Here is a 23,408-nt window from a genome sequence, read left to right on the forward strand (position 1 = left end):
GGGTCAGAAGGATGATCTGGGAAATTACAGGCCTGTCAGCTTGACATTGGTGCCCGGGAAGCTGATGGAGCAGCTCATCCTGAGTACCATCACACAACACATGAGGGACAACAAGGTGATCAGGCCCAGTCAGCATGGGTTTATGAAAGGCAGGTCCTGCCTGACAAACCTGATCTCCTTCTATGACAGAGCGACCTGCTTATTGGATGAGGGAAAGGCTGTGGATGTTGGTTAGCTTGACTTTAGTAAGGCCTTTGACACCATTTCCCACAGCATTCTCCTGGCAAAACTGGCTGCTTGAGGCTTGGATGGGCACACGCTTTGCTGGGTAAAAAACTGTCTGGATGGCCGGGCCCAAAGAGTTGTGGTGAACGGAGTTAAATCCAGCTGGCGGCCTGTCAGAGAGGGACATGGGGGTGTTGATCGACAGCCAGCTGAACAGGAGCCAGCAGTGTGCCCAGGTGGCCAAGAAGGCCAATGGCATCCTGGCTTGTGTCAGCAATAGCGTGGCCAGCAGGGACAGGGAAGGGATCTGACCCCTGTACTCGGCACTGGTGAGGCCGCCCCTCGATTCCTGTGTTCAGTTTTGGGCCCCTCACTACAAAAAGGACATTGAATGACTCGAGCGTGTCCAGAGAAGGGCAACGGAGCTGGTGCAGGGTCTGGAGCACAGGTCGTACGGGGAGCGGCTGAGGGAACTGGGGGGGTTTAGTCTGGAAAGAGGAGGCTGAGGGGAGACCTCATCGCCCTCTACAGCTGCCTGAAAGGAGGTTGCAGAGAGCTGGGGATGAGTCTCTTTAACCAAATAACAAGTGATAGGACAAGAGGGAATGGCCTCAAGTTGTGCCAGGGAAGGTTTAGACTGGATATCAGGAAGCATTTCTTTACAGAACAGGTTGTTAGGCATTGGAATGGGCTGCCCAGGGAGGTGGTGGAGTCCCCATCCCTGGAGGTGTTTAAGAGTAGAGTTGACATAGCGCTGAGGGATGTGGTGGGGTTGAGAATGGTCAGTGTTGGGTTAATGGTTGGACTAGGTGATTTTCAAGGTCTTTTCCAACCTAGATAATTCTGTGATTCTGTGGTAATTGTTGGATGGTCACAGCCTGAGATCTTATTATTCAACATGAGTGAGAGTGAGACTAGAAGGCCCTACAAGCAGAAGTAAGATAAACAACTAGAATTTATCAGAATCAGGTATTTGTTCTACAATTTATATCTTTCCAACACTGGGGTTTTTGGACAGAATTTTTATGATGTGCTCATTTGTATTGTCATTTTAATCTTAAACTGTGTAAGGCTTCTGCTCCTTTTGTTACATGAGCTTTTCCTATATTGGCTTCTTCATGGTCTGTAAGGAACTGAAGGAAGGAATCCCTCAAATGTTCATTGACACAGAGAACCTCAAGGACAATCTGTGGCCTTTGTGATTAGTCTAAGGAATGTCACCCAAGGAAGCAGGAGAGTATCGAAGGATGGACCCCCCACTCCCTTACTGTTGTAGACAAACGCCTTAGATAAACCTCCAAGGGGGGAAACGGACGGAGTGAAACCTAAAGTTTCTCATCAGGCACAAGGATCGCTGGCTCCATTGTGTAAGCCTGACACTTTGTGGCTGTATTGTGTAAGCCTGACACGGTGCAGGCCTTGCTAACAACTTGGTGACTTTAGCATTGAAGAGGTGAGGAGGCCTGATAAAGAGGTGATCATTTCTGCCCCAGAAGCTGGATGATTGCTCAGAAAGCATGATGTCAGCAAAAACCTGGGAACTGAGGAAAAAATAAAGGTGGACAGGGTGAGCATGATCACCAACTCAATTGGACAGGGGGTGGTGCACCCCATTCCCCTTCAACACAGGCACAGAACTCATGCTCCACCTTTTTCCTCGTCTCTCATGGAAATGAGTTAATGGAATACCTGCCTCTTTTGGACTGGTGTGCTAATCAGCCTATATGATGAACGTAAAAGGCGACAGAAAACTTTGCTGTGTGTGCACCCACCACCCAAGATTACTGGACCGGAGACATCACTTTATTCAGGGGTGGTGACCAGATTTCTTGGACTCTCTTTCTCTTCTTTCTTTTTCTTTCCTTTCTTTTCTTTCTTATAGTTTTATAAGAGACCACATTGCTTATTATCATTTTCCAAGTTTAAATTGTTTTCTACTGCAAGTAAAACTTATTAAACTTTATTTTAAAAATTAAAAAATTTTAAATTTTTTTAATTTAAAAATTTTTTTAAATCCCAAAATTTAAATTAAGGTGTTGTTTCACCTTAATTTAACCCAAGGAGATCACAGAACCTCCCTGGGCTCCTAGTCCAGGTCGTGACATGGTCCTTATTCAAGTTTTCATCCTCCTATTTTTTAATGTCATTTTCCTGCACCACTCCACTTCTCCATTGTATACTCATCACAAATAGAATATTTGATGCATCTTCCTGTCTGTTTTGGGGGTTTTTATATATATATTTTGAATAATATGTCTGTGGTTTTCACATTAATTAATCTATTTATTTATTTTAGATTCATACAGATATTGTAGGTATGTAGTTTGCTGGGATATACTTGTATACACTGTAGTCCTAGCAATGCCTCAAGATATAATAATAGATTAACTGCAAAAAAACTTTCTCAGGTTACTACTGTGCAGACACTATCAGGAAGTGGGACTATGTAATAACTTGCCAGATGAGACACACTGCTGTTTAGGATGTCACTATTAATAAATTTCCCAGATTTAGCCTTGAAATTAGCCATGAAAGATTTTACACAGTATTTTTTTTAAATTACATTTCATTCAATTTACCTGTAGACATTTATCTCCTAGATACTAATGAGAACACTGTTTCAAATTATTTTAGCAGCAGGTGTATTATGTGATTAAATTTTAGTATGAGCAGTAAAGTATTGCTGTTAATTTTGCCAACTAGCAAAATCAGCTGAGTCTGAAATACAATTTTTGCTGTGTTAAAAACATTCTGCAAATCTATCCAGACAATGCAAATGGAGCACGGCTTCCATGGTGTACTTGTGCATTAAATGACATGCATGCTTGTCATATACTCTAAATCTAAAAGGTCCCTATAATACATTCTTGAAAAAAATGTTCTGCTCTTTCATGCCAAGGTTAACAGAAATCATAGCACCTTCCCACCAGTTGCACCGGTGTTTATACTGTGAGGACACGCTCTAAGAGCTAAGAGTGTCCTGGCTGACTGGCTGAGACTTGGGGAGAAGTGACAAATGTAGGCTGCGTACCAACTTGTTCAGGTTTTACCCCACTTTATCATGAATGACATCAGTGTGGCATGACTGATCCTCCGGCTTTGTTTGCAATTATGTGTGCTGTCCTTGCAGAGAAATTACATAACGAAACAGGTATCTGAGCACCGGTTGTCTCATAAGCATTGGATATCTAGGTTCTTGTTTGTCACAACTGTGTACTGTGAAATTATCAAAGTAACTTCCTAACAGTGTTGATGGTGTTTGTGCCCCAGCTATTCTGACATGTGCTCTCCAGTTTTGTGCTTGAGTGTTTCTTCTCCACTCTTTCTAGCACAGAACCAGTTTTATGTCACTGAGATACTCCAAGCTATTGTATAGTTTACACAGTTATTTAGGTTTGGTTACAACTGTTTATTTTTTCCTTATTTGAATATAACTGTTTTGCCTCTCCCTGGTGGCCCGTTAAGAGTGACAAGACAGCAATTATCTGATATAGCAATGAGCTATTTGGTTATTCTACTAATAGGCTGACATTTTCCCTTGGTCTTGTTATCTCCCGCTTTGTTGGGTTTGCCATCTGACATCATCCGGTATGACGGTTTTACTGGGACATAATACAAATTAATCAATGCCTGTAACATAGAATATGCAAGCTACTGCTTTGCTATTTTAGCTATTCATTTAAAAAACAAAAAAAGTCAAAATATGTCTAACTCAATAACCCAACTCCAATGAAGAGCAGAAGAGTGTGTGCTCTGGTGATTTAGGGGGTCTGAGCTGTGGCTAAAACCTGAACATTGTGATTAACAGTTACAAGGATATCTAACCTTTATGGATTTGTCTAACCCTTTTGTGGATTGCTCTCATTTTGACAAGTTTCACAATTTGTTGCAGAGAAAGGTCTTCTCTCCTGTTATCCATAATTTACTTTCTGTTCATTTCAGTGGTATTCCTCAGTTCTTACATTTGAGAGAGACTCTCATTATTCAAGATATGTGTGCACCATGGATTTATACAATGGAAGAATTATATTGTCTGTTTTGGTTTTTTTTCTCTTTCTTATTTTTCTAGGAAGAAACTGTAGCACATTCATTGTAGACAGTTATTCTACCACTGTTTCACAGGATTCTGCAACATGCTGAAGCAGCATTCCGAGCTCCTGTCACACCCACAGGTCCAGCTGCCATGGTCACCCTCCGTGTTGAAGCACAGTGGGCACATCCATGGACAGGCATGTCTAGACAATGAGAAACTGTTATTTAATGGGTGAAAATGTAATATACATGCTAATTTTAAAAATTACAGGTGGCATTTCAGCTGAAAAACCAAAACCTTGACTCAGTTTTGTGAGCCTTTAATCAAACTGAGCCTCTCGTAGAACAATGTCCAAGAACTGCAACTGTGAACTGTGCAGTTATCACCAGGCTGATAACAAGTTATGGTATTCAGCTTTGGAGCTGTGCCAGTTTTTACAGCGCCGGCTTTATTATGTTTTTATTTTCACCTTGTGCTTTGAAAGACATTCAGAAGTTTCTAGTGTGTACATCTTTCTTTGACATTTAAACACCTGATTTCAAGTAGCCCAATTTTCTCACTACATTTTACTGTAGAGCTCCCAAGCACTCCAATTGCCATCACACCTGGGAAGTCATCCTCCCAATGTGTTGCCTGATGACTAGAGCCTGACACTGGTACTGTGCACTGTTACAACACGTTATGTTATCTCGCAGTTCATTGTTTTATGTCTTATTTGTGGAGCTTTGGAGTTATTTGAACTTCCTTTCTTTGATATGTCACAGCTGTCCTTCATTTATTTTGCTGTTCACATCCTTGATGTTTGAGTCCTGGTAAACATTAAACAGGGCCAGGAACTTCAAAGGCAGGACTATAATAATCTTCAACAATCCATTTTCTGTTTTGCTCACTTCACTCAATGTTAGTGAACCAGATTCCATTAACGCTAATTTCCATTAATATTAGTCAGTTGAAAAACTACACCAAATCTTATCTTGCTTGAGACTTGATTTCATTCCTGCCTCCCTGCCCCAGCCCAGCTGAGGATGCAGGCTATTTAAGGTATCAGCCTACTTCTCCCTCATACCAAGACCTTTTAAAAAGAGGTGTACCTCTCAGCTGTACACCCACAGCAGTCACTTAGTCTCAGATGTGCACCTTGGGGGATTGACTTCAATTGATGATCAGTTAAATTGGGATGGCGACATTAATTGCTTCCTCAACTCTTATTTCCTTTCTGCTACAGGAGAGTTTCACCCCTGCTTGTGCCATGATGTCACATGCTCCTGACCCCTGACAGTTTCAGTCTCCCATACCAGATCAAAGTGAAACCAGTACTCATTTACACTGCAGCAAATCCAGAGCAAATAAATAATCCCACAGCATCATTATAAAATAGCTTCAGGATCCTATCAAGCTTCCTTACCATAGCATGCATTTCCTTATAAATTGACAGCAACGTTGATAGTTCAGCATCTTCTCATGTTCTCTGTAATCCAAATTCACTAAACCATTCATCCGTGTTTCAAGAAACATCATGAAACTTCATGAGTTCATACACAAACCAGTTTTTGTCAGTTAGGTAACGGCTCTAAAGTGTTCTCAGTGAAAACAGAAGCATAATACAAGTTGTTTCCTGAGAAATGAGACATGTTTCCTATAGATCTTTGTCTGGTTTTGCTGATAGGCCAGTTGGCTGCTGCCTCTCAGAATGGACCAGAGCTGCTTTCCCCTAAGTAGGGGCTCCAGTATATTGTCCAGCCACTGCTTTCAGCAAAACTTTTAGGAAATTTACCTGCCAAATTTACCTGAACTTGAACAGCAACATCCAGAGTGGTGAGGGACAATATGACAGGCAGCACAGCTCCTTAGGAAACAAGATAAAAAGTATCTAGAACCAGAACTACTAGGATAAACAAAAGTGGTTGTAAAAATTAGTACAAATGTTCCTGACCACAGATCAGTGTCAACTCCGGAATAACGCTCAGTGATTTTCTTCCCAATGAGTTTCTGTGATGTAGCAGAGCTCTTAAGATACAAACTCCATGAATTCATGCATTGAATTAAGTTCCTTTGTTATACCAGAATCTCTTTTTTTTATTTCACAGAATGAAAGGAGAAATTAGAAGCAGCAGGCATGCAAAGTCACTGGGAAATTGCACAAATTAAGGTATAAATTAAAACCAGCATAATTAAGCTGCTATGTAAACAGTAACCATGTGAGCATTTGCTTGGTAGAACAATGATTTTCTGGTTTGCCTCAGAGGTGTGCAGGAACAGATTTATATTAAAGCAAAATGTAACAGTCAGATAAGGCTGTATATATATCAGTTTGCACCTACATATTAGTAGAAACTAGTCAGAGTGCCTCAGGTTTCCTGTGTACACAATGACTGTATCTCCACCTTCCAATAACTGAAATAAAACATGAAAATATGACAGATCACTGAGTTTTTGAACAAGCCATGGCACATGCAATAGAGGTAACTGCCTCATTACTTTAGTCAAAGTTTTCTCCAAGGTCAGTTGCCTCACTGGTGCCACGCAGGCAAAGGACCTTCTGACAGCAGAAGATGCCTGACTCAGTCACATGTAACAGTTGTTCTCTGCCGGGCTGGGTACTGAACCGAGCCGGCTCCTGCTTCTGGTTCCAACATGAACGTGGTACGACCTCCTCACCTCCTCGTCTGGGTCATCTGGTGCAGGCTTATATCAAGCACAGAGGAACTCTGTAAGCGGATATACACAATTTAGGAGCACAAAGCAATTATTTGTTAGTTAATGCACACAGCAGACAGCTAGGACTAATGAGCTACTAGGCTGAGTGTTAATATGCCCCGCAGCAATACCTGGGTGAGTGTTAATATGCCTCCCAGAAAGACCTCGGTGAGCTTTGAGAAACCAAAGGCCTCCCGTGCTGTTCTTCACAGAGGACTGACTCCCAGTGGTGCTGAGCTGCTGCCTTCTGAGCCTCCGCTTTTGTTTTTTTCTTAGGCTTTAAGGATGTCAATAGACTTCCTCTTGAATCTCCGAGCTGTGGACTATTTCCATTTCAATAACTGTACTTGCCTGTGGTTTTTATTTATCTCTGTCATGGCTTTAGCTCAAGCACTTCCTCACAGCTTCCTCAAGCAGATGGAGCCCAGGTCGCTCCACAGCACAAAGCTCAGCTGGGCCGAGTCAACAGGGAGACAAACTCCTCCGTGGGACCATGCAGTCCCTTTCCTAAGGGATCATGTAGTGACAGCCAGCAGATACTTGCCCTCGATCAGGCTGTCCCTGCAGCTGTCGTGACAGAAGGACCAGGGGTGGATGACACCGGTGGGTGCTCACCTGCAGCTGCCACACCCCACGACTTCCTGGCCACAGTCAGGCCCGGCCATGGTGGCTCGGGTGGTCGGCCTTCCTCTCTCCACCCTTGCTTTTTGGTGTCGAGGAAATATGTAGAGAGTGCTGCCTCAATCAGAGATGGGCAGGGGCTCCCGTATTGGGCCTGGTTTTGTTGTGTTTTATAGATGTTTTATTTAGGGCATTTTGTGGATTTTTACGGCATTTTAGTGGTATAGAGAGAGGATTTATCGTAGCCCAGCCTGCCTCTAGCGCAGCCCGTCAGAAACCGGGAGGTTCGTCCGTCTGGGCCGGAACCGGCTGCCGCCGAGGAGAGCGGTTCCCCTCGGCGTAACTCCGAGGTGCTGCCGCCCGCCCCGCCGCTCACGACCGGGCGCCTCGCAGGCAACCAGAAAAACCAACCAAACCAGCGGCGCCCGCCTCCCCGCCTCTCCCTCCCCGCCCCTCGCCGCGGCCCCGCCTCGGCGGGGAGCGGTGTGGCGCGTTTTTCGGAGCGAATCGGCCCGGCGGGCGCCATGCGGAGCCGCGCGGAGGTGGACGCGACATTGCAGACGGCTAAACTGAACCCCGCGGAGCTGCTACCGGCGGTGCACTGCCTCAGCTTCGGTCCGCAGGCCGGTACCGGCGAGTGCTGCCTCATACAGCTGGAGCCGGGCCTCTGCGCCGAGCTGGAGGCGGGACGCAGGTACGGGCGGGGCGCCCCCTGGAGGCCCGGAGGTGGGGGGGGGGGGGTGTCGTCGCCGTCCGGGTCGCGCCGAGGCGCGACCCGGACGGCGACGACACCCCCCCCCCCCCTCCGCCATCACCGCTTGCTGTGGTGGCCGGGACGGCGACCCGAGGTAGGCTCAGAGGCCGTGTCAGGCCCGCCCCGCGGCGGGAGATTTCTCCCCTTAGAGCTCGCCCCGCCATGCGCGGGAGAGTGGGAGCAGCGGCGCGGGGTGGGGATGAAGCAGGGTTGAGCCTCGGGGGGCTGCGTGCTGTCAAGGCTCTGCTGTCCTACTTTTAGCGTTAAATAGCTGACACGGCCCTTAAACGGGGCTTTTTCCCAGTCTTGGTCTAATACGTTTTGCGTGAAAATGTAGGTTTCCTTTAAACCTGGCTGAGTTAAATCGGAAACTAAAAGCTGGCACCACCTAAAATAAGCTGGGCAAAGCAAACGTAGCCAGCACTTTATGATGAGTATTTATGACACGTTTAGATTATTTTAGCAAAATAACTGTTGCGCTCATTAAAAAGAGATGGGATAGGTGATGGTTCATGCATTCTAACAGTGTGAGTCGGTGATAAGGACCTAAACCAAACTCAGTTCCTATTCCCAGAGTAGCAGCTTCATTACTCAAGTTTCCTACCTCTGTAGGCCTTTGTATTGGTGACCTCTCATTTTCTGATTTTTTTTTTTTTTCTTGCATATGGAATAATTGCTTCTCACGAGACTCCTAGCCAAAAGTGTGGAGAGTTTCTTGCCAGGCATATAAAGAGAGATGCTTAAAAATTTGTGCTTAGGAAAGGAGATATGTCTTTAAAAGAATCCTTCTGACTTCAGAGATTTTCTTACTGGAACTCTTGACGTTGGGTGGATGACAGGGGATCTACAACTTAGGCAAACACAACAGCGAAGGACATAACACTGTTCCGTCGGCATTTGGTAGGATGCTTACGTGGCATCTAACTCTGGACCAAGAACAGATTCTAGTTAAGTTTTTGATAGTTTCAAAATTTTGTTCTTTACTGCAATGCCAGTACAAATGTTTAAAATGATACAATACTAGAACTCCCTCTAAAGAAAACAGTCCTGCGAGCTGTATGTTGTTAAGCCTGCTCATAGTCAGTGCAATACTGATAAGGTGTCATTGGTTAGAGGCCTGAGTCATGCTGAAGAGCACTTGGGGCACAGCTGAGCTCTGTTCATGCATGTGAACTTTTGGAAGCAAGATGAGCAGCTTGATGAAATTGAATGTGAGCACTTAATTTAGTGTAGCCTGGGAGGAAATGAATGTTCCCCTGTTGTGGTCCTGCTTTGGTATTATCATGTCCTCTCTAAGAATCTCTATTTAATCAAGTATGTGAGCTTAAGGCATGGGTTTGCACTGATTCTTTATACTGAAATGTGCTAGAAGATGGTTTTCTTTCCTGCTTGGAATTACTTGCAAGAAAATGTGTTTTTTTGAGAGGAATTATCTGAAGGACACTGCCCAGTAGGCACAATCTCTGTTTACTTTCTTGTTTCAGAATGGGCCAGTTTCAGTCTTCATTAAAGAACAATTCTAGTTGTAATCTCATTTCTAAGATTAGTGAACTAGTTCAGGCTTTAAGCATAACCTAATCAGTGTTTTAGGGGGTTTTGTGTGAAAAGGCAGGTGAGGAAGTTCAACTGTGATCTGCATAAAAACCTTGAATACTTGTGTCTTAGAGTGGGAAAATTCAAAAAGTTGAGGAAAAAACATAGTGTTAAGATATTTTAGATTAATTGACAATTGCATCTTTATATTTTGGTGTACTGTGACTGTTACTACCAAATAGAACTGCAGTTTATAACTTTCTTACCAATGGATAAATGTGAAAAAATATCAGACAAGTTTAACAGGTGTTCATCCTGAAATAGAGGTAAAAATACATCTTTATTTTTGTGCTTTTTTTTTTTTCCAGCCTAGTAATCCGTGGTGAAAAGGATGAACAAGCAGTGTTGTGCAGCAAAGATAAAACTTACGACATGAAAATAGCAGATACCTCAAATATGCTGCTGTTTATTCCTGGTTGCAAAACTCCAGAACAGCTGAATGCCGATCAAGCATCTTGTAATATCATTCATTCACAGGCATGTCTTTCTGCGTTTTTGTTTGTTTGCTTTAATTCTTTACTTTGTTATTCTCTATAATTGCTTGGATTTTATCAAAGATACGTATGTGAATCCTGGCTGGGATTCAGTTGCCTAAACATAGACTTCTAATGCCATTTTAGATGCCTTGTGGTATTGGTCTAGCTTTGAGCTGCCACTACAGAAGGACGTGAGTCTCCTGTAGGTTCTTTGTAGATTGAACAGTCCCAAGAGGATGTCTTTATAAATACGCTTTATACACAAGGGGTACGCTATACCTTAGGGTGCCCAGAATGTCTCTAGGGCCCTTCTTTAGGCAACTGAACTTTATCCATAATGTATGATAATTATTGCTTCTAAGAATTTAAAAGTTTGGTTTATTTTCAGTGGATAGTAATTACTTGTGGTAGGTATTAAGAGCTTTCAAAGAAAATCTAATTTCTCAGTGTTAGCAGCTATTTTTAAAATAAGCTGCTTGCAAATTGATTCTTAAAAGTGTTTTCCCCAAAAGGCAGATTATACCATGTCATGCCTGAATAGTATTTTTTAAATACAGAAATATATTCAAAGGTGACTCTCTTTCAACTAGCATCTGTAAAGGTTTGTTGGAGTGAATGATTTTAGAGTTCTCAGTTTAAAGAATTCATTGTTCTCTTCTGAAGCATAGTTAATAAAATTCTACTCAAAATAGTTGCGCAATTATTATTACTAGGTCATTATTTGCTGCAGCGGATATAGTGACATCATTGAGGAGTAATCCTGCTTGTCCTTAGATGAACATAATAATCAAAACAACACAATTTCTTCTGTGAATTCATCAGTTCAGCTGATAGAAAAAGTTAATTCAAACTAGATTAATGAGAAAGTAATATTCTTTTGTATTCTTTTTTTGCTATGTTTAATGATCTCAGTAGTCCTCTGAAGTCACACATGTCAACATAATGTGATTTGCTTAGGAATTATTTTTAGAGTTTTATTTCTAAGAGCTTTCTTAATGTTTTCAAAAATGTTACATGGTGTATTGACACTGCAAATTGTGAAACATAGCAAAAGATGCTATGTTTATTCAGTATTTTGGGGCTTCACTGCCCTTCTGCAGTTTCTGTGCTGCTCTTTGTACCATTTGCAAGGCTAATAATACTCACGGCCAAAGCATCTGCCATTTTATTCACCTCACACAGACCAGTTCCAGTTATGAGCTTTGGATTACAAATTAGAATTATTTATTTTCTTTTCTATGTAGAGTACCTTCTTGTTCATTACCAAATTGCTCAGAAAAGAACTTGGCAAGAAACAAATTCTAACACTTAGGTAAATGCTATTTGACATGGAGGGAGGGAAAAAAGCTTACAAGTTTATCAGGAAATTAGTATTTGCCTGAATTTTGTGCCAAACAAGCTACGGAATAGTTAGATTAAATACTGAAAGCTTTCTCTATATTAGAATTTGGATAAGACTACTTCTACACATAGGTGGTTTGTGTATAGTTGGTTTAAATGGAACATTATTTTAAAGTTTGGGGTTTTTTTAGTGGATGACTGTAGTGCTAGGGCCTGAATAATAGATGAACCTCTACAACTAAACATTATCTGTTATTAATATCTGTTAATTAGTAAAATCTGTATTATCATTAGCGTTCATTATTAGTATCTGATCATTAACAAAATATGTATGCTCACTAGTGAAAGATGTAGCTTAGACAAAATGTAATTAGTAGTGAGGATGAAATGCTGTGAGAATGTACATCCAGCTTCCCTTGTTTACAGCAGTGTTCAAGGCTTAAGAACCCACGTGTTTGTCCTTGTTAGAAACTCCCTTGGTTCTTCTCCCCGAGCCCTGTCCAGGCTTTGTGTGGAATCCAACAGGAGGATGAAACCAGATGTTTCTGCTCAAAACAAAGATGCAAGTTATTCTGGCTTGCTGATTTTTGGTATATAAGGCTGGACCCGCTTGCAGCGACTTGGGGTGCCTCACCTACAGATGGACGCACCGCGTAGGATTTCCCACTTGCCGGGACAGGCTCTGCAAACCCTCGCTGTAACCGGGGCTGCGCAACCACTGTGGGGCTGGGTGATGGTAACATGTGCAAGTGGTGATGGATCTTTCTTAATCACTATTCTCCCCATCGTGTAGTAATGATTAGGTGATTGCCTTGTTTAACTGTATGTAATAGTAAGTGTGCTATTCCGTATTTTTCCTAGTGCTTATTTTCTGTAGTATTTAGTTATATCCTTTGTTTATTAACAGTAAAATCAGCCTACTCTTTTCTCTCTGGTGTCTGAGTTTAATTGGCATCCTCGATCAGTAGAACAATGACCTTAAAAAAAAAGTAGTCTGGTAAAGCATTTGGGGTATTATCTGGAGGCTTTTTTACAAGGAGCTAGTGCCTAGGTTAGGAGTCACAAACCTGGAGCCTGTTATGCCTCTGCTATTCTGTACCCACTTCTGTTGGTTTGGTAAATAGTAGAAGCAATGCTGAAAGGCCTCCAGTACTTTGCTCTCTTCAAAAAATCTCGCAGGTATTCTAAAATATGCCCCATTAAGCACCTCAGGATTACTCTGAAGATAAAGTTTTATTTCATTAGTGTTGTTGAATCAATTACACCAGAGCTTCCTGTTGCATCCTTTTTATTTCTGTGTTGAATCAGAATGAGAAACAGAGATGTCTTGTTAGTATGTGAAGGTGTAGCTTACTGTTTCATTAATGTCTGTTTACTTGAACTTAGTGATGTGATGATTCATTAAGGTGTAAAAAGACCATGAAGTAGAACCCAAGCATGGGAATAAGTGAGGAAGATGGGAACAGGATAATACAGGAGGAGTTTTATGGCAGTACTATAATTTAGTATTAAGAGGAAAAGAAATGTTGATGAGGACTGCAGAAATATATCCTATGATGATATTCTATCATTTGCAAGTAGAAATGAGTTGTTACCTTTGTCATATCGCTGTGAACATATTTTTATCAACCAGCAGTGGGTTTTTATTCTTCATTGCCTGTGGTAAATTTTTTAATCGAAAATATTACAATGATTGTTTAAACTTTAAAGTACTTACCCTATTAATTACTAGATTAACACTTTTTGCTGATAATTTTTAGTAAACTTCTTTGAATCCAAATGGTAGATTAAAATCTTTTAAGAGGCACTGTTTTTTCTTGTAGATTGCTGGTTTCTCCAATAGCTACTGGGAATTAAGGAGATGTCGACCAAAACTAAAGAAACTGAGGAAACTTTTAATGGAAGATCCATATGAAGGGCCAGATAGTCAGAACGATCAGACTTTAACATTTTCAAAGGTAAATCAGCTATATAAATTACTTTCTTGTGATTTGGTAATGGGCAAATTAAAGAGAAGATATTTTTCTAGTTAAGAATGTGTCTTTGCTCCCATGTGTTAGAGTGCTTCTCTGAGTTAATTTTTAAAGCATACTATTCTAAACAATATATTAATTATGAGCACTTCTACTGAGTAGCAGGTAAACAACCTTTATTTAGTAAAAAGAGGACAAGGCAGGACACCAAAAGAGACTGGGGATTTCCTGTTTTATGTGGGGAGTTTCCTGAAGACAGTCTTCACAACCTTTTGTAAATTCCTTGAGAGTCACGTGACTAAGGTGTTATGTAGCCTTCCCTCCTTCTTTAGGGCTGTCCTGTATGAGCTAAGTATAACGTCACAGGGCACTCACATACAAGTCACTTGCTAATCAGTAATTTATGATGACAGAAGCAGGGAGTTGCAGAGAATGATGAGGATGATATAAGGCAGAGAATAAGACTGACACTACAAAAAGACACCAGTAAAATCCTTTTTCTGCTGCCCTTTTATGTCTAGGAAATCCACTTTAGGATCTAAATAGTAATGGAGAGACCTGGACTGGGTGGCATATAATATCAGATGAAAGGCTTGTAAAAATCCTGGAGTTTTGTTAGTTTGGTTGGGTTTTCGTTTGACTTTAGAAAACAGAAATGGTTGCTCCAAAGTATTTTACACTTGAGTCTTGACTGAAGCGGATACTAACAAACCATCTGTTTGCTTGCATATACAAGCATGGATGTTTGTTTTTTCCTGTGGAGGGAAATGCTGCCTCTCTCTGGGTGATGAACAGCCTAACTTCTGATAAGTTACAGAATCTTTCCCCCAGCATTGCTTTTTCCCGCTTTCATTTTTCCTGCCTGCTCTGGTCTAGGCATAAAAGGACACAGCAGCAAAATAAGGGATGTCCAGGAATTATCAGCACTGACAAAGGCTAGCAACACAAAAATGTATTTTATGCAATAGTATTTACTGATAATTTAAAATGTATTTTATAAAAACATGTCAGTGTCTCCCCAGATGTTACTGCCTAGTTTGAGGACGGATCTTCTCTGTTTTGAAGAATGTTTCACATATCAACTTACAGAGAACAGCTAGATATATCTGATAAATATTTATGAACCTTAGCTATGCCAGTGGCATAGCTTTAATCTCAAAGCTCTCCATGGGAAAGCTCTCTTTCCTATGTGACTAGTTCTCACTTGAATCCCAAACAACATGTGTGTAGTAAAAATTTTTGCTGTGTTGTTGCTTGCACTTAATATTTATTGGGTGCTGGAAAAAATAAGCCATGTTTAATCTGTTTGAAAACCAATTACTCTGTTTTGGTGGCTTACTGTTCAGTTGTTTGTACTGTATCATACACAGAGAACTACAGGAAAGGAACCATAAGGAACTATAGCACTATAAGGTATTACTGTAAGGAAGCCATAGATTAAAATATGTGATTTAGGAAAGACAGAACACATTCGCTTTTCATTCTTGCTGTGGTACTTTACTTAGTATGGTGCCTACTTGTGCTAGTTTGACATCCTGGGAATACAGGTATATTACTTCTGCACGGCACAAAGACTTCCCTGTAGTTAGACTGGGTTTTATATTGAAGAACCCTTTGAGGGAAAAATGTAAGTTACAGTAAAAGTTTCAGAGAGTGTGGTAAACCTTAGAGAATTCAGAGCTTGTGGGGAAAAAAAAATCTTCTAAGTCTTTCTTTCATTATATCTTACAATGCATTTAGCATTCTTGCTGAAGCAAAGGAGCAAGGTTAACTGGGTTTATTTTCTTCTTTTTTCCCCTGTTGCAGTATACAACGGAAGATCTGTTAAGTCTGATTCAAGCAAGTGAAGAAGAAATAATGCACCAATTGCAGGTTATAGATGCCTGCAAAATTGGAGGTATTCATCTCTTAAAGAATATTATTGCCCTGTTTAGTTTTTTTCCACAAAATATATGTATCTCCTCTTTCTAAAGCCCAGTCCACATCCTTGTCTTTCAAGGTGCAAGTTACTTCAAAGTACTAAGATCTTCCGTATTTCCTATATCCTCTGCTGCTTTGAAGCTGATCAGAAGGGGAAACCTGAGCAGGCATTGAGTAGTCTGGCTCTTCACAGGGTAATTCCTTGTTTGCTTCACTGGCATCAGAGTATCCCACCCATAAATATTTTTTGGCTGATTGCCCTCTTTGTGGATGAGTGGGTACTGCTTTCTGCAGTTCTAGAGGAGAAAATAGCTGAGCCTTAGGTAACCCCAGTCCTTTCATAGTCTCTTGTTCCTCCCAGGCTGGATTTATCTCAGAAGTCTCCCTACCATGTGAGGCAAGGCTGGAACAAGTGTCTCACCTTGGGATGGTCCTACTCATCCTATAATTGGCCAAGCCCAGACCCTCACCTGGACACCAGCTGACAGCAGTCCTAGAGTCATAGAATTACATAGGGCAGAACCCAGCTCTAGAGGTTATCAGGTTCAAACCCCTGCTTTAGAACAGGGCCAGCTTGGAGCTGGCTGCTCAGGGCCTTGGCTGGCCAAGTTCTGAGCATTTCCAAGGATGGAGGTTGCACGACCTCTGTCCAGGCTGTTCCAGTGTTTGACTATCCACAAGGGGAAAAAAAATTCTCCTAATACCCAGCTGGTATTTTTTCCCTTGTTGCAACTTGTGCTTGTTGCCTCCTGTCCTGTCACTGAGCACCACTGAGAAGACTTCTGCTCCATCTTTTCTATACTGTCCCATGAGGTGGGTTAGGACAATCTCACATATGACTTTCCTTGTCATTTACAGCTGTACAGCACCACTGTACCAGAACTGTGCTTTGTCACATCTGAATTTCTGTGAACTTGGCGGGACTTGAACTGCCACTTTGCAGGGCCAGTGCAGGCAGTTCAGTTCATGCAGTTCTGTATGTAAATTAGTTATTTTTTTCCAGGTTGGATTTATCTTGGGATGGGATTTGTAGTGTCTTTGTATCTGTGGCAGTTAATCTACATAAACAGTTATGAATAATTGAGATGATTTGATTTCTTTCTCCTTTATATTTACTCTTACTATTCTGTTCTTTTTCTCAGTTTTAATCCTGAAAAGGACAGAATGCTGTTGCTATACTTTGTAAAGGTGTGACTTAAATGTCCAGACTCCTGTAATGTATCTTCAGGGGAACAGAATCGATGTGTTAATGTTTTTCTTCTAACCCTGTTTTGTTGTTTTCTGTTTGGCAGGATATTGGAGAATCCTAGAATTCGACTATGAGATGAAACTGTTGAATCACGTGGCTCAACTAATAGACTCAGAGTCCTGGTCTTTAAGTAAGGTTCCTTTACGTACCTGCCTTGAGGAACTTGGATGTCTAGAGCCCACGTAAGCAATAACTTTTAGTACTTAAAATTGTCTACAGTCATTATTAACTATACTAGTTGCAATCATTATTAATTATTTATTAGAATTATAGTCTTATAACTCTAGATTCCAGTTACTGTGGTGTTAATGATGTATATTTTAGAGCCAAAGAAAATACAAGGGCATTACTAGTTTAGACAGGTTAATAAACTGATCTTAGTATCTATTGGTAGTATTTCCATTGATTCAATAGTTGAAACATTTCTGCTGAATCATAAATGATGGAAGTGGCATGTGCTTAAGCCATAAATTACTGACCATCTTGAAATACTTGTTCTGAAGCTAGCCAGAAATGTTTAGTTTACATCTCGCATAATGTCTGAGATGGTATATTTTTCTGGTGTAATACTGAATTCAAATCTGAAGAGTTGAGTTTATTGTACTGCCATTTGGAGTCATTAAATAATTTAAGGTTACCAGTCAAACAAAGTCTTAAGTTTACAATGTGTAGTGTCTTCCATTTATTTGGGTTTTGGTTCAAAAAGAAATCTTACGTTAGTATTAGTGTCTTCAGATAGGTTGTAATTTTATGCCAGGAGTCTAGAAAAATGCCTGCTATTCAGTCAGGGGTAATTAACTGCCAGGTTTGTGACTTGCATCACTTCTTATTGGAAAGAAGCAACATTGCAAGAGTCTCTCTTCCTTATTCTCCTTACGCCTTTTAGTCTTTACTAGAAAGTGGAAGAGACTTTTGGGATGACAAGTCCCATCTGTCTTTTTTGTCCCCTTTTGTCCTTCTTTAACTTCTTAAGTTTTTTTATCAATTTGTTCATTTTAGCCATGAAGACATGTCCCATCCTTCATTCTCCTTGATTTTTTACTTTACCTGTTCCTTCATCTTCTTCTTGGTTACTGTTTCTGTAGTGTCCTAGGGGACAGTTTTAAACCTTGATTTCTCTGGTTTTTTTTCTTTCTCAGAGACATGATAGAACATATTCTTTTAAGCTATGGAAGGAAATACATTGATGATGGTAAGTTTGAGAAAACATGCATATTTAAATTTTGCGTAAGGGAAACATTAATGAGTAAATGCAGAGTTTGTGGGGATGGCACAAATAAATTAATTTGCTACAGTGTCAGTAAAAGGAGGGAGCAAACTGAGTTAAGAATCAGTAAAATTGGTAGAGAAAGTTTCATAGGAAAAAGTATTAAACTGTACAAGACACTAGGGAAAAAATCAGGATCTATCAGAGGTATCTGAAGTGATTTATTAGGTGTCTACAAGCTATAATTTTGTGAATAAAGACGGTTCACTGATAAAATTTAGATGGAATCACTCTTTAGAGAGATTCTTTATCTCAGATGTTTAAGCAACTCATTGTGCCATTGTGAATAGTCAATGGCATGTAGACCTCCCTGAATTCAGCTTAGCTGGAGTAGACATCTGCCTCTGGGTGCGTGAACTTCACCACAAGATCCATTGATTGTATTGATTAAATCTTCGTTGCCATCTCACACGCAGACATAATATTTCAGTGCCTTAATCTCAATATTAATTCTTCTGCACAGTTGCTTTAATCTCGCCTTTGGCTGAAGTAGGAGTTGTGCTCAACTGTAAAGGACATAGGAAAGTAGTAGGAGTGACACAGATTGTCTTAGAATATTTAGGGAGGTTGCAAAAGGAACAAGTTTGAATTGCAGGAAGGTAAGGTGACTGGAAAAAGTGGAAGTGTTTATGCCTGTCATTGTTCAGAGCATTTTAGCCAAGTCAGTGTGAAAGAAAATAAATTCTAATTATTCACTTCATCATCTCGTATTATAAGGATGATTAAGGAATTGGTTAATTTTGATTAATTGTTCAACCACAGTCAGTCAATGCTTTAATACAAGCCATTCAGAAATAGGGATGAAAGCTGTAGGAGAAACATTACTGTGAAAGGGGAAAAGATAGGAGGCCAATACATTTATTGATGATGAGTACTGTAGCTTGGACAGTGCTGCACACACGCCTAATATTCTGCTTAATTTGTTCTTGAGAATGAGAAGATACCATCATTTATCCAAAGTAATACTAAGTCAGGTTACACCCTGAGGAAAAGAAAAACCAGGGTACTTGGTTTGTAGAAGACTGTAGAACAGAATGGAAAAATGAAGCTGTTATCCTTTCTTTTATCAAAAAGCAAGAACCCAGGATAACCCATTTTTTGTTCCTCAGCAGGGGACGTTTACTTTGAAATGCATGAAGATAAAATATGCAGAGCTATAGCACAAATGCTTTTGCAAAATGCAGTTAAATTCAATCTGTCAGAATTTCAAGAAGTCTGGCAACAAAGTGTCCCTGAAGGGATGACAACAAGACTTGATCAGCTTAAGGTAAAAACAAAGTATGGATTCTTCCCATGAGTAGGCTGTTAACTGACTTGAGCCATATTGTAGATTTTATAAATTAATGGGGATTGAATGTGTTGTTAAGTACATCTTGTGACATCCACTATGAGCACCAGTAGTCTGGAATCACGACAGTTCAGGCTTCTGAAAGTCTGGCACATTTCACTTTGAAAAAAAAAAAGTTGCAGCTGTACAGTTAATACTTGTAAATATAATTAGAACAGAAGCTGAAGCTATTGTCGAGCAGACTGTAGTGACAGCCAGCAGAGTAGCAAGCACCATGAAAATCCTTCTCCTCAAAGGAGACATAGATATTGGGACTTAATGGATTTCCCCCTCCCTCCTTGTCATAAAGGAAATGATAAACACTGCCTATAAAACAGCAATTTTAAGATACTTTTTTCATTTTGCTTCTAGCAGTGCAGTTTTAGAAGGCTTTGGAGGTGCAAAGGGCGACTTGTATGGGTTATCCCCAGAAAGAAGGAAGGTTAATTGTTTAGTCTTTACATAACATTTTCTCTGGGATGCTGATCTACAGGGCTTGGCACTTGTGGATAGAACCTCAAGACCAGAGACCATCTTTCTGCTAAAAGTGGAAGACTTACCTGAGGACAATCAGGAAAGATTCAACAGCTTATTCAGCATACGAGAAAAGTGGACAGAAGAGGATATTACCCCCTATATACAGTAAGGCTAGATTTCATTTTATTAAAATACAATTAGTGTTATATTTGTTCCATTCCTTTTTGCACAGATGACTTCTTATCAGCTATGATTGCTTCTGCCGATTTTAAATTAATATGAATTCTGTATGAATAGAATCTCCACCCCTGGGAAATATAGCTATATTTGTTAGATTTAAACTTGCTAAAAAAGCTGATCCTACTAAATTTAAACGGGCGGTAACTGTCTTATTTAATTGAGGTGGACTTAACTCAAAGGATAAACCTCCTGACATTCAGGATCAGTCTCCATAACTTAAGAACTGTAGAGCAGCAGTGCTTCCTGTGCTGTGTCCTTTCTTGTTCTGGTGGTTAACACTTACACCACAGTGCTTTCTGGAAGGCCAGCCAGGATGCAGGTGAGCAGATATACATGGTAGCCCAGAAGTAACTGTATCAAACCTTTATAAGTGGTTCTAAATTTACTGTAGTATTACTAAATAGTTCAAAGTTAACTGTTTTGCTAGATTGAAAACCTTTTAGAGAACAGCAATAATAAAACCCAACCAACCCCCCTAAAAAATAAAATCCTTGTTTCTGAAGTAAATCATAGAATCATTTAGGTTGTAAAAGACCTTTAAGATCATCAAGCCCAGCTGTAAACCTAACACTGCCAAGGCCGCCACTAAACCATGTCCCTAAGCGCTACATCTACACGTCTTTTAAATATGTCTAGGGATGGGGACTCAACCACTTCCCTGGGCAGCCTGTTCCAGTGCTTGACAACCCTTTCAGTGAAGAAATTTTTCCTAATATCCAATTTAAACCTCCCCTGGTGCAACTTGAGGCCGTTTTCTCTTGTCCTATAAAATAATGTAGTTTTGCCTGTTGCTTAAATGTCAAGCTGAGTTCTAAACAAGGTAACTTAAAGCATTATGTGACAGTTAAGTAGTAGGTTTTATTAACTCCCCGAATACCCTAATCCAGTTTATTGCTATACTTACAAATATGTCACAGATTCATTTTGTATGAGAATATCTCTAATGCCAATGTGTTTTGCTTTATTTCCTACATAGAGACTTATGTGCAGAGAAGCAGACAGTTGGTGTTCTTCTGACAAAATATGCTCGCTCCTCAATGCAGAATGGTGTTAAGGTTTATAATTCTAGAAGACCCATCTCCTAACAACTATTGCTTTAAGAACTGAGAATACTGAATGGAGTGAGTGTTGCTTCTTACTTCCTCCTGAGGACAGGAGTTGTCAACCAGTATCATATGGTGTTCTTGAGTTTAAGCAGCTAAACTTCTTGAATGAGTTCTGTTTTCTGCTCAGCTAAGTAGAATGTGAGGGCACTTGCCTCTTCTAAGAAACAGCCCTTGCCCACCTTCTTTTTCCTTTGTGTCTGTAGTTATGCCAGGAGTCAAGCTACTTCTTGAATACACTTTAGCTGTCTATACGTAAACTGAAGTCTGACATTAAAAATTAAAACCTCTTGGATAATAATTGAATCAATTGAATATATTTCAACAGCAAAACGGAATACTTAGTCTGTTGCCCATCAGTGAGCATTCTTTAAAGATTACAATTTCGTTGCAGTGTTGACACTTTGAATACTGCAGACCTTGACAAGCTCATAAACAAGTTATTCCTTGTTGAGACTAAACACTAGTCTTAATTTTGGAAGGTGGTTCTTTTTGTGGTCATGTCTGTGAATAACATTAACACAGGCTCTTGACACTTCTAACACTTGGCAGAATTGCCTTTTAAATATTACAAAAAAACAAATTGCAGTTGAATGAAGATATGAGAGAATAGTTGGACATTGTCTTATACACTTTCTATAAACTGACATTACAATGTAGCTGAGGTAAAACTAACGTTTTACAGAAGACTACCTTTGCTTATAAAACTTTGTAATACAATTATTGTTAAAAAAACTTTGTTATGGCAAATAACGGCACACAGAAATTGTATTGAAAACTTGAGGTGGAATATTATTCTGTGTAAAGCAATGAAACAGGATTTTTTTATGATACTGTCATAAAGTGGAATGCCTGAAATTGAAGTTTTGTAACCATAAAGAAGGATTGCATGTCAGTAAACTAGAGTTTAATACTAAATTGTTTTTTTTAAAACTTAACAAATGTAGGGGGGGTTATGCAAAAAGAATTTGCTGTATCAAACTCAGATGTAAGGTATAAAAAATCTTGGAACTACTAGGATGCCAAATACAGGGTGAGTGGGGAAAGAAACTATACATCAGATGTAACTCTTAAGATGGATTTGTGCATCCCTGGAATTTTGTTATAGATAAAAAGCTGAATAAAAATTGCTGCCTGAGCTCTGCTTATTCTTGGCCTACTGATGTGAGATCAGTTCCTGTGCTCCTCATTTCTGAAGCATACAAGTGTGGTGTTTGATGCAGCTGTGAAGGGCCTCAGCTGGCTTACAGTGGCACTCTGTCAGGAAGAATTGCTTTGTTCAGTCTGGTTTCAGCACCTGTGGTCTTTTAATTGCACCAGAAGGTTCCCTCTGAGATCAATGGTAATACACACATAAAAGCCTTGAAACTAACTTCCGTTGCATCACGGAAGGTTCCCTAGTTTAAATACCCAAGACAATTAACAGTCTTGTACTTTGTGATACAGATACTTAGCGTGTGGTTTGTTTTTGAAACAAGAATTCAGGTATTCCACGAATAGTGCTGCATCATGGTGCTGAGGTAATGATTCAGGTTTATATAAAAAATTTTTGCATGTTCACAGTGCTTCTGTTTTGTCAGGCACTGAAAATGAGATGATGCTTTCTAAATTTCAAGAACTGCTGATTCTGAAAGGGCTAACTCCATTCATTAGCTGCTTTGACACAAGCATTTATTTTAACATAAGGTAGATGAATCAAAACTTGCTTTTACTAGGACAAAACTCGGTTACGAAGAAACTTCATGCAGCGTCCTCCTGATACTGGAACTAAGGACACTCCGCAGCACACTTTGGTGGGAGGGAAGAGGCCATTAACCCGATCTCATGTTGTGGCTCAGTGCCATGCTGCCGGCAGCGTTGTTGGCTTAAATCCTTTTTTTATTCAAAAGTGAAGACTGACGTGTTTTAGTATCTTCCTGTGAGTCTCTGTCGGGTCTGCCCTTGAGCCCGGCCCCTGAGTAAGTTCGGGTATTAAACCTTAGTTTGCGCATTCAAGTAGCTGTGTTTGTCAGTCACCGGAGCTTTACTAGTGCAAATGCAGGTAGGGGGAGGCTCCCGCGAGTCAGCCACCAGCCGTGGGCTCAGCCGGACGCTGGCGGGAGCTTTAGCAGG

General features: G+C 40.4%; 1 protein-coding gene across 2 annotated transcripts; it reads left to right on the forward strand.

Annotated features, from left to right (window-relative positions):
• Positions 1-8,031: 8,031 nt before the first annotated feature.
• DSCC1 (DNA replication and sister chromatid cohesion 1) lies at positions 8,032-22,434 on the forward strand. 2 transcript variants are annotated; one of them, XM_074897586.1, is made up of 9 exons: positions 8,032-8,270; positions 10,232-10,400; positions 13,564-13,698; positions 15,520-15,610; positions 16,926-17,064; positions 18,022-18,074; positions 19,259-19,416; positions 19,970-20,118; positions 21,170-22,434. In XM_074897586.1, the coding sequence occupies exons 1-9, from the start codon at positions 8,101-8,103 to the stop codon at positions 21,276-21,278; spliced, it is 1,173 nt and encodes a 390-aa protein (XP_074753687.1). In that variant the 5' UTR covers positions 8,032-8,100; the 3' UTR covers positions 21,279-22,434. The 2 variants fall into 2 exon arrangements, with proteins under 2 accessions (XP_074753687.1, XP_074753688.1); XM_074897587.1 differs by having other exon boundaries at positions 19,262-19,416.
• The last annotated feature ends 974 nt before the right edge of the window (positions 22,435-23,408 follow it).

This window comes from Athene noctua, chromosome 2 (assembly GCF_965140245.1).
Source record: "Athene noctua chromosome 2, bAthNoc1.hap1.1, whole genome shotgun sequence".
NCBI classification, from domain to species: Eukaryota; Metazoa; Chordata; class Aves; order Strigiformes; family Strigidae; genus Athene; species Athene noctua.

Excerpts from the sequence above, each read along its gene's own strand:
- DSCC1 (XM_074897586.1), top strand. The coding sequence starts at position 8,101 with ATGCGGAGCCGCGCGGAGGTGGACGCGACATTGCAGACGGCTAAACTG. Across the intron at positions 17,065-18,021 it reads CTTGGATGTCTAGAGCCCAC|AGACATGATAGAACATATTC; the intron begins GTAAGCAATAAC and ends TTTCTTTCTCAG. Across the intron at positions 18,075-19,258 it reads AAGGAAATACATTGATGATG|CAGGGGACGTTTACTTTGAA; the intron begins GTAAGTTTGAGA and ends TTTGTTCCTCAG.